Source organism: Sus scrofa, chromosome 5 (genome assembly GCF_000003025.6).
Source record: "Sus scrofa isolate TJ Tabasco breed Duroc chromosome 5, Sscrofa11.1, whole genome shotgun sequence".
Lineage (NCBI taxonomy): Eukaryota > Metazoa > Chordata > Mammalia > Artiodactyla > Suidae > Sus > Sus scrofa.
In genome coordinates this window covers 62,900,458-62,911,633 of record NC_010447.5, presented here as the reverse complement: position 1 = coordinate 62,911,633, position 11,176 = coordinate 62,900,458, and the positions used below count along the sequence as shown (strand labels likewise).

General features: G+C 42.1%; 1 protein-coding gene across 1 annotated transcript; it reads right to left on the bottom strand.

The window, feature by feature from the left end:
• Positions 6,268-10,878, bottom strand: NANOGNB (NANOG neighbor homeobox). The gene is made up of 3 exons (XM_021091243.1): positions 10,818-10,878; positions 6,496-6,830; positions 6,268-6,385 (listed from the first exon to the last, which is right to left on the bottom strand). Exons 1-3 carry the CDS (start codon positions 10,876-10,878, stop codon positions 6,302-6,304), a joined length of 480 nt encoding a protein of 159 aa, XP_020946902.1. The 3' UTR covers positions 6,268-6,301.

The window sequence follows — 11,176 nt, the reverse complement described above, 5'->3', positions numbered from 1 at the left end:
AAATTGCTCAGTAAGTGTTAGCTATTATTTACTACTGTAAGGAAGGGGAAATAGTTTTCCTTCTACCTTTCTGATTTCTTTTTTATTTATTTATTTTTTTTTTGCTTTTCAGGGCCACACCCACGACATATGGAGGTTCCCAGGCTAGGGGTCTAATCGGAGCTACAGCTGCCAGCCTATGCCACAGCCACAGCAATACCAGATCCGAGCTGCATCTGTGACCTACACCACAGCTCACAGCAATGCTGGATCCTTAACTCGCTGAGTGAGGCCAGGGATTGAACCTGCAACCTCATGGTTCCTAGTCAGATTCATTTCCAATGCACCACGATGGGAACTCCCTACCTTTTTGATTTCTTAACTGAGACTCTCATAATAAAAGACAGATTGGAGTTCCCTGGTGGTGCAGTGGGTTAAGGATCAAGCATTGTCATTCTTGTGGTTCAGGTCACTGCTCTGGTGTGGATTCAACCACCGGCCTAGCAACTTTTGTATTCACTAGTGCAGACAAAAAAAAAAAAAGAAAAGAAAAGCAAACAGAAGTTTATGAACATGTATATCTCATGCATACCTGGGGATATAAATACCTGGGGAAAAATGAGTAACTTAAAGAAGTGGTTTTAGGATCCAGGATTAAATATCATTTGACTAGGTAGAGGAGAGAGGGGTGTAGACCTCTTAGGGAAGAGTAGATGATTTTTAGGAAATTGAATGGGCCCTGAGGTATGATAGTTTGTGACAAAGTTGCCTGGGTGTGGTGTTAACTTCTCATCTCTCTCCTGTGATAAGAGTCAAATGTCCCTGGTTGTTGAAATTCCTGGGGAGGGGATTTATCACCGTTGGGTTCCTTTTGGAGGATCTGTTTGTAAGGGGAAAAGAGAAGTTTCAAGAAAGTCTCTCCCTGCATTCGTTGCTTTTCACGTGCCTACAGCTCAAAATCAATGTACCAAAGTAGCATATTTTGGGGTGGCATGTCCTGAACTCCTAATGTCATATTTTGGGGTGGCACATTCTTCTACCCTTCACCACTCATTTGTTTTTATTATATCATCATCCCTGCTACTGAATTCTGTCTTTTGGGGAGCCCTAATTGAATTATGACTGGACAATTTTACAGCCTTCTAATTTATCTCCTGTCTTATATTTCTCTCTCTTTTTCATCCTCTATGTGGATATTAGGGTAATAGATTTAAAAAAAATTTTTTTTTGGCTGCACCCGTGGCATGCGAAAGTTCCTCAGGCCAGGGACTGAACCCATGCCACAGCTGTAACCAGAGCCACAGTAGTGATGATGCCAGATCCTTAACCCACTGAGCCATGCAGGAACTCCACAATATATACAAATATTGAACATTATGTTGCACACTTAAAAAATACAATGTGTGTTAACTATATTTCAATTTTTTTTAAATTTTATTTATTTATTTATTTATTTAGTCTTTTTGTCTTTTTGTTGTTGTTGTTGCTATTTCTTGGGCCGCTCCCGCGGCATATGGAGGTTCCCAGGCTAGGGGTTGAATGGGAGCTGTAGCCACCGGCCTACGCCAGAGCCACAGCAACGCGGGATCCGAGCCGCGTCTGCAACCTACACCACAGCTCACGGCAACGCCGGATCGTTAACCCACTGAGCAAGGGCAGGGACCGAACCCGCAACCTCATGGTTCCTAGTCGGATTCGCTAACCACTGCGCCACGACGGGAACTCCCAATTTTTTAAATTATAGGCAAAAATAGAATGCACACTCAAAAACCCCAATATCTTATTTATGCTATTAATGTATTTGAATTTTGACTTATATCTTCCCATTAGGCGCTCAGAAGTAGAGGAATGATTTATTTCCAGGATGATACTTGCATACTACGAAAATCATTTGGAAGTTCCTGGGCTGGGGATCAAACCCTTGCCGCCTCAGCGTCAACACTGGATCCTTAACCTGCTGCGCCACAGCAGGAACTCCTGAAAAAAAAACAAAATCTTAATGTGACACTAAATTCTGGATAGGTTTATATTAAAAATACAATCTATAGAACTCTAAACATTTTCTTCTTTCAGAACTCATATACTATACTTTTTTGTTTATTTTTTACAGTAGATATATGCATTTTTTAAATTTAATTTTAATTTGATTTTGGAGTATAATTGATTTACAATGTTGTGTTACTTTCAGGTATACAGCAAAGTGATTTAGTTGTACATACACAGCAGACATATTTTAAAAACATTTGCAATAGATAGGAATAACTTTCTCATTCAAAACAGAAACTCAGAAGGAAAAGACTAAAAGATCTGACTACAAAAGAATTCAGAATTTTTATATGGCAAAAGTCAGAAAATAGTTCCCAGTGTGGTGCAGTGGGTTAAGGGTACCCACTTAGGTCACAGCTGTGGCTCCGAATCAATCCCTGGCCCAGGAATATGCCTCAGATGCAGTAAAAAAACCAAACCAAATAAAAAAAATTCATGAGGAGTTCCCGTCATGGCACAGTGGAAACAAAACTGACTAGGAACCATGAGGTTGTGGGTTCGATCCCTGGCCTTGCTCAGTGGGTTAAGGATCCAGCATTGCCGTGAGCTGTGGTGTGGGTTGCAGACGAGGCTTGGATTTGGCGTTGCTGTGGCGTAGGCCGGCAGCTGTAGCTCTGATTAGACCCCTAGCCTGGGATCCTCTATATGCTGATTGTGTGGCCCTAAAAAAAAAAAAAAAAAGACAGACAGACAGAAAGAAGGAAAGAAAGAAAGAATTAATAGACTTGGAGAAAAGATTTGCAACATGCACAACAGAGGCTGAAGATCCTTAAATAAAATCCCTCACAACTTCATCAGAACAATATTTCTTGGAGTTCCCCCATGGCTCAGCAGGTTAAGGATGCGGCATTGTCACTGCTGTGATTCTGGTCATAGCTGTGTCAAGGGCCCAATACTTGGGCTGGGAACTTCCATGTCTGGCCCAGGAACTTATGAATGTCTCTGGTGTGGCAAAAAAAAAAAAAAAAGAAAAAAAAAAGAACAATATTTCTTTTCTTGAATTCTTTTTTTTCATGTTGTGGCTGCTCCTGTGACATATGGAAATTTCCAGGCGAAGGGTTGAGTGAAGCTGCTACTGCTGGCCTACACTGCAGTTTCCGCATCCTCCACCCTCGTGGATACTAGTCAGATTCTTAACCCGCCTGAGCCACAGCAGGAACTCCCAAATCTTCCTTTTTTTCCGTCACCCATACCAGACAAAAATCAACCTTCCAGGAATGCAGTCAGATGTGTTGGGAAAAGGCAGATGGCGCCACTTAGAGACAGATTGACAGATTGTAGGATGTACTAAACCTATTAGATTCTGCAGTGCATTTCTCTTTCATTCTCTGAACACTTCCACAGAGGGTAGTAGTTTATTGATTGAGTTTTTAAAAATAAAATCTGTGAACTTACATTAGCAAAACTTCAAATCCACATCAGGACAAAGACAGTAAGTTTAGAAACTCCTTACAACTTCCCCCCATCCCGTTTTTCTTCATGGAATTAACACTTGTTAATATTTTATTTTCTTAAAACTCTCTCTTTTTTTTTTTCAGGGCTGCGCCCTCGGCATATGGAAGTTCCCAGGTTAGGGGTCGAATTGGAGCTGCAGCTGCCGGTGTACACCACAACCATGGCAAAGCCAGATCCGAGCCTAATCTGCGACCTATGCCATAGCTCATAGCAACACCAGATCCTTAACCCACAGAGCAAGGCCAGGGATCGAACCTGCATCCTCACGTGTAGTAGTCAGGTTTTTAACCCATTGAGCTACAACGGGAACTTTCCTAAAAGTCTATTTATACAGGTGAATAATGTCATACAAAAATGTTTCACGGAGTTCCCATCATGGCTCAGTGGTTAACGAATCCCACTAGGAACCATGAGGTTGCAGGTTCAATCCCTGGCCTTGCTCAGTGGGTTAAGGATCTGGCGTTGCTGTGAGCTGTGGTGTAGGTGGCAGACATGGCTCGGATCCTGAGTTGCTGTGGCTCTGGCATAGGCCGGCGGCTGCAGCTCTGTTTTGACCCCTAGCCTGGGAACTTCCATATGCTGCGGGAGTGGCCCAAGAAATGGCAAAGAGACAAAAAAAAAAAAAAAAAAAAAGTTTCACATCAGTCCGTGCATTTAACATAGATCCAAGCATGTTACACTGGGAAAGCAGTTTACCCTTTAGAACAAGGGATCTTCCTAAAACACTTTTGAAAATTTTCAAGAGCTCAAGAAGTCATGGAGGTGGAGAAGGTACAAGTACTTGGAAAAACTCTCACATTGGAAGCTTATGAGAGATCATTAGCAGTTCATAAACACTGCATATGAGACACAAATGGATCTAGCCTAGAATGTTTCTCGAGTTAGAACTGAAAACAGATGGCTCCTATGGCTGAGAGATGAAAGTAGAAATTCAGGCTTAGCCATTTGGAAACTGGTACTCGATGAAATCACATTATTTCCCAGCAATTCAGTTTCCTCATTTTTGGTTTAGAGTGATGATCCAGAAGTTTCCACTGTGGCTCAGGGGTAACGAACCCAACCAAGATCCATGAGGACTGGGTCCATGAGGATGCGGGTTCAATCCCTGGCCTTGCTCAGGATCTGACATTGCTGTGAGCTGTGGTATAGGTCACAGACACAGCTTGGATCTGGCATTGCTGTGGCTGTTGTGTAGGCCAGCTGCTGTAGCTCTGATTCGACTCCTAGCCTGGGAACTTCCATAAGCCACGGCTGTGGCCCTAAAAAAAAAAAAAAAAAAAAAAAAAAAAAAAAGTGATGATCTAGTGAGGTCAAGTGAGGTAATAGATAAGAATTTGTACTTCGGCATTCATCATGGCACAGCAAAAATGAATCGGACTAGCATCCATGAGGATGCAGGTTCAATCCCTGACCTTGCTCGGTGGGTTAAGGATCTGACATTGCCATGAGCTGTGGTGTAGCTCAAAGATGCACCTTGGATCCCGAGTTGCTGTGGCTGTGCTGTAGGCAGGCAGCTGTAGCTCCAATTCAACCCCTAGCCTGGGAACGTCCGTGTGACGTGGGTTGTGGGTTCAGCCCTAAAAAGCAAAGCAAAAAGAAAAAAAGAAAAAGAAAGCAAGGAGTTCCCATTGTGGCTCAGTGGTTAATGAATCTGACTAGGAACCATGAAGTTTCAGGTTTGGTCCCTGGCCTTGCTCAGTGGGTTGAGGATCTGGCGTTGCCATGAGCTGTGGTATAAGTCGCAGGTGCAGCTCGGATCTGGTGTTGGTTGCTGTGGCTCTGGTGTAGGCCAGTGGTTACAGTTCTGATTAGACCCCTAGCCTGGGAATCTCCATATGCCTCGGGAAGTGGCCCTAGAAAAGGCAAAAAGACAAAAAAAAGAAAAGAAAGAAAGAAAGAAAGAAAAAACAAAATCTAATGGCTGTTTGTAATAACCTGTATGGGAAAAAAAGAAAGGATATATTTATATGTAGGATTGATACACTTTGCTGTACAACTAAAACTAATACAACATTGTTAGTCAACTATACTCCAATAAAATTAAAATCTAACGGCTTAGTTGTATATCAGACAATATGGCTACATGGCTAATGGTGGCATTCCCACATGTGCATTTTTTTTCTTTTTCCTTTATTAGGGTCATACCCATGGCATATAGAAGTTCCCAGGCTAGGGTTTAAATCAGAGCTGCAGCTGCCGGCCTACACCACAGCCACAGCAACACCAGATCAGGAGCCACATCTGGGACCTAGACCACAGCTCACCACAACGCCAGATCCATAACCCACTGGAGGCCAGGAATTGAACCTACATCCTCTTGGGTTTTACTCAGGTTCTTAACCGTTTGAGCCGGTATGGGAACTCCCAACCTGTGCATTTTTGTGTGTTGAGCAGAGTGAAAAATTGGGCAGTCAATGGTTCTTTGTGCCATGGGCCGGGGAACAGGAAAGTTTATGGAATATCCAGTAACTATGGAAACATAACATGTCTCTAAAGGTCAATATAATCCCTTTTCACTTTGTGTTCTTTTTTTCTTTTTTTGTCTTTTTGCCATTTCTAGTGCCTCTCCCGCAGCATGTGGAGGTTCCCAGACTAGGGGTCGAAATCGGAGCTGTAGCCTCTGGCCTATGCCAGAGCCACAGCAACTCGAGATCCGAGCCACGTCTGCAACCTACACCACAGCTCACAGCAACGCCAGATCGTTAACCCACTGAGCAAGGGCAGGGATCGAACCCTCAACCTCATGGTTCCTAGTCGGATTCGTTAACCACTGCACCACGACGGGAACTCCCTCACTTTGTGTTCTATATAGCAAACATTCTTACCTCTTCTGTACTTTCTTATATTTTTGCTTGTCCATTTCCCTATTGTATTTCTTCCTCTTCTTAAAAAACCATTGATTTATCTGCAAAAATATGAAGTGGGGGAGGTGAATACTCCAGACTAAGGATATTGGTTCATGTGGCTAAGCGTGGTACACAAGGAACTGTGCCAGTAAAGCGATCTATATCATACCTGTCTTTCTGTCATGCTAAATTCAAATGCCAGTAATAGACTCTTTCTTCTTGTGAGGCATTTGTTTAATTTAAAGGTTGTCCAAAGAGTGTCCATGAGTGGTTTGCTGACTAATCTTTTCTGAAGATATGGTTCCTTATTTTTCTTTCCCCCCGCTTTTTTAGCTTTTTTATCTTTCTCTCGTGTCTTTTTCAGTTTCTCTTCTATGTCCTCTTCCTTTTCTTCTCCTCTTCTTTTTTCTCTGCATTTTTTCTCTTCCCTCTCATCTTTATCATGAATCCTATGTGATTGCTCTGAATCACAAGGCAGAGCTGGTGGTTTTTGTGCAGCAAGATCTGTGGAAGAAAATTAAATTCTAGGAGTTCCTGTCGTGGCTCAGTGTAAAAGAATCTGACTAGTATCCATGAGGATGCAGATTCAATCCCTGGCTTCGCTCAGTGGGTTAAGGAACTGGCGTTGCCATGAGTTGTGGTGTAGGTTGCAGACATGGCTCAGATCCAGTGATGCTGTGGCTGTGGTATAGGCTGGCGGCTGCAGCTCCAATTTGACCCCTAGCCTGGGAACTTCCATATGCCACAGATGGGGCCATAAAAAGACATAAAAAAAAAAAAAAATCAAGCTTCAGCCAAATTTGAGATTCAGATTATAGTCAACATTCTTTAGTGTGAGAATATTTGATTTTTATAACCTAGGCATGTGTACGTTGTTGGAAAGCAGAAGAAAGGAAAAGTAAAGTTGTCCAAGCCTATGAAGATTTTCATGGAGTTGCCATCGAGGCACAGCGGAAATGAATCCGACTAGGAACCATGAGGTTGCTGGTTCCATCCCTGGCCTTGCTCAGTGGGTTAAGGATCCGGTGTTGCTATGAGCTGTGGTGTAGGTCGAAGATGTGGCTTGGATCCACGTTGCTGTGGCTGTGGTGTAGGCCGGCAGCTACAGCTTGGATTTGACCCCTAGCCTGGGAACCCCCGTATGAGCTACAGCTCCAATTTGACCCCTAGCCTGGGAACCCCCATATGCCTTGGGTTTGGCCCTAAAAAAAAAAAAAGAGAGACAAAGACTTATTTTTAAGTGAACTTGAAATGAATTAGCTATGATTGACCTTATTTAAAGAAATATTCAGGGGAAACTCCATATGCCACGGGAGCAGCCCTAGAAAAGGCCAAAAAAAAAAAAAAAAAAAGATGGAGTTCCCATCATGGCACAGTGGTTAATGAATCCGACTACGAAGCATGAGGTTGCGGGTTTGATCCCTGCCCTTGCTCAGTGGGTTAATGATCCGGTGTGGCCGAGAGCTGTGGTGTAGGTCGCAGATGAGGCTTGGATCCCGCATTGCTGTGGCTCTGGTGTAGGCTGGCAGCTACAGCTCTGATTGGACCCCTAGCCTGGGAAACTCCATATGCCGGGGGAGCGGCCCAAGAAATGGCAAAAAGACAAAAAAAAAGAAAAAAAAAATAAGAACTATTCAGGCTATGGAAAATTTTCCATATATTTCAGTTTTCCCAGGATTGTCTTGTATATATCCATGTCTTGCCATAAATATTAATATTAATATTAACCAAACAACCTTTACTATAAAGTGCTCTGGTTTAAAGCACATTTGAAATGATTCCTCAGTCCTTTTTTTTTTTTCTCTTTTTTGGCTGTACCTGCAGTATATGGCAGTTCCCAGGCCAGGGATCAAATCCAAGCTGCGTCTGCAACCTACATCACAGCTATGGCAACATTGGATCCTTAACCCATTGCGCCACAGCGGGAACTCCTCCACTTATTAATGAAATCAAATCAGTAATTTATAAATATCCAGATAGCTGAGAAAAATATAATTAGGAACTTAGTAGACAGCAATAATTATTAAGACAATGAGGTGTTGTACAGAGGGATAAATTAACCACTGGAACTGAAAGGGAGTCTAAAAACAGATCAAGTATATAATCAAAATACTCCATTGTGATCATGGCGAATTATGGGTTGGTAAGGGAAGTAATGGGCTATTTAATATTGCTATTAAATTTATATAAAAATTGAGCTGCTAGTCACCCAAGATCCCATGAATGAAGTGGAAAGAAAAAATCTGGAGAAAAAAAAATATACATAAAAAAGTTGACACCATTGTTGGTATCATAACAAAGAATTTCTGTAAAGTAATAATGAAAACAATCAGCTGATGAAATAAACAACGCAGTAGATAAAATAGGAGTCAGAAGTAGACCTGAATGGCCACTATTTTGAAAAGAATTTCAACCTCACTAACAATCAAATGAAGGTAAGGGAGTTCCCATTGTGGCTCAGTGGATTGTGAACCCGACTAGTAACTGTGAAGATGGGGGTTTGATCCCTGGTCTTGCTCCATGGGTTAAGGATCCAGCGTTGCCGTGAACTGTGGTGTAGGTTGAAGACACGGCTTGGATCCTGTATTGCTGTGACTGTGTGTAGGCCAGCAGCTACAGCTCTGATTCCACCCCTAGACTGGGAACTTCCATATGCCATAGGTGCGGCCCTAAAAAGGAACAACAACCACAAAAGATGAAGATAAGCATGAGCTGCTTTTTTATACCTACTTCATAGGCAGAAATGAAGAAATAAAACAATACTAAGTGTCAGTTAGTGGTAGATTGACAAGAACTTTCATGTATATTTGGTCGAAGTGTAAACTGATTCAACTTATTTGGAAAACAATTTCACACTCTCTTGTAAAATTATATGTGGTCTTATCCTTGATATATACAGAGACGTTCTTGCATATGAGCCTCAGGAGACATGAATGAGAATGTGATATCATTCACTGTCTCAGTCAGAAGTGGGAATAATGATGTTATCAGAATGAAGTTGATGAGTTAAAGCTAATTGCAAGACATGGTTAATTTTGGAACTTAAGTTATTTCCAGAACTACTTTAGAAAATACATATATTGGCACCATATCTCTTAAAACCTGTTTGTAAGCATCCAAATCAGTAAAAACCTTTTTGAAAGCAAATTTGGAAGTATCAGCTAGTTGCAAGGTATACATAGACTTCAAGAAAGTCAAGAAATACTTGCTCATCAACATGACTTTTTTACTTTTTTGAGGTGGGCTATGCCCACGACATGCAAAAGTTCCTGGGCCAGGGATTGAACCTGTACCATAGCAGCAATCAGAGCCACAGCAGTGACACCACTGAATATTTAACCCACTGAGCCACCAGGGAACTCCTCAACATAACCTTCTGTGTAAAAGGATGTTTACTGTAATATTACAGGCAATGTGACTTTTTTTTTTGGTCTTTTTGCCTTTTTAGGGCCAAAAGGCCCAAAAAGGGATCCCGTGCAGTGGGATCCAAGACACATCTGCAACCTACACCACAACTCCCAGCAATGCTGGATCCTTAACCCGCTGAGTGAGGCCAGGGATCGAACCCTCAACCTCATGGTTACTAATTGGATTCATTTCCTCTGGGCCACAGTGGAAATTCCTAGTATAATCTTATGTATATAAAAACTACATACTCAAATAATGTACAGGTATGGAAGGAGTTTGAATGACACCTAATTAAGAGGAAGAATGGAATAATAAGTGAAACCATTATATTGATAACCCCACAGAATACCTGCTGACTGAGAAGCACCTGAGCTGTGTAGCGAGCTTATTTCATGTCTCTTTGTGCCCTGGAGATGTTGCAGGTGGTCCCTATATTGTCCATCTTGGATTAAAAACTGCAGTATTGAACTCTTGGTCCCGTTGAAGCTCAGGACTTTGATTTCATCCTCCAAAGCTTGATTTACATTGCAGTTCAGGCTAAACCAGTTTTTCTGTGAAAGAGAGGCTCCTGTGGGGCCTGAAAATCAAAAGTCAAGTAGTAATGAGTTTCTACGATTTGGTTACAGGTACAAGAACAATTAAGAATGGAGTTAGTAGTTTCCGTCATGGCGCAGTGGTTAACCAATCCAACTAGGAACCATGAGGTTGCAGGTTCGATCCCTGGCCTCGCTTAGGGGGTTAAGGATCCTACATTGCCGTGAGCTGTGGTATAGGTCGAAGAGGTGGCTCAGATCCCAAGTTGCTGTGGCTGTGGTGCAGGCCGGCGGCCACAGCTCCAATTCGACCCCTAGCCTGGGAACCTCCATAGGCCGAAGTTGCGACACTAAAAGACAAAAAGACCCCCCCCCCAAAAAAAGAAGGAGAACAGAGTTAAAAAAAGAAACCCCACAACATTGTAAATGAACTGTGTTTCAACAAAATTTTAAAAATGAAAAAAGAAGTACTTTAGAATTTTAAAAAATGGAGTAAAAAATACCAAGCAATGTATTTACTTGTTACCTGATTTCTATTTAATTCACTTACTCCAACTTTTGGATTTTGTGAGGTTGTCACCAGCTTTCAGCCCTTGTTGACACAGGTACATGATTGTTTTGCTCTGGGTCTTTTGTCCTAGATGCTCTGCTAGATTTTCAGAGATAAAATTTTCAGTTTTACCTAAGAGAAGTTCTGAAAAAGACAATTAGTTTATTGTTGAGAAACATGATCAAAAGCTTTTGTAAGTGAATGACTGAATTTTCTTTTTCCTTTGTTCCCCCCTGTCTTTTTAGGGCTGCACCTGTGGCATATGGAGGTTTCTAGGCCAGGGGTTGAATCGGAGTTACAGCTGCCAGCCTATGCCATAGCCACAGCAATGCTGGACCTGAGCCATGTCTGTGACCTAC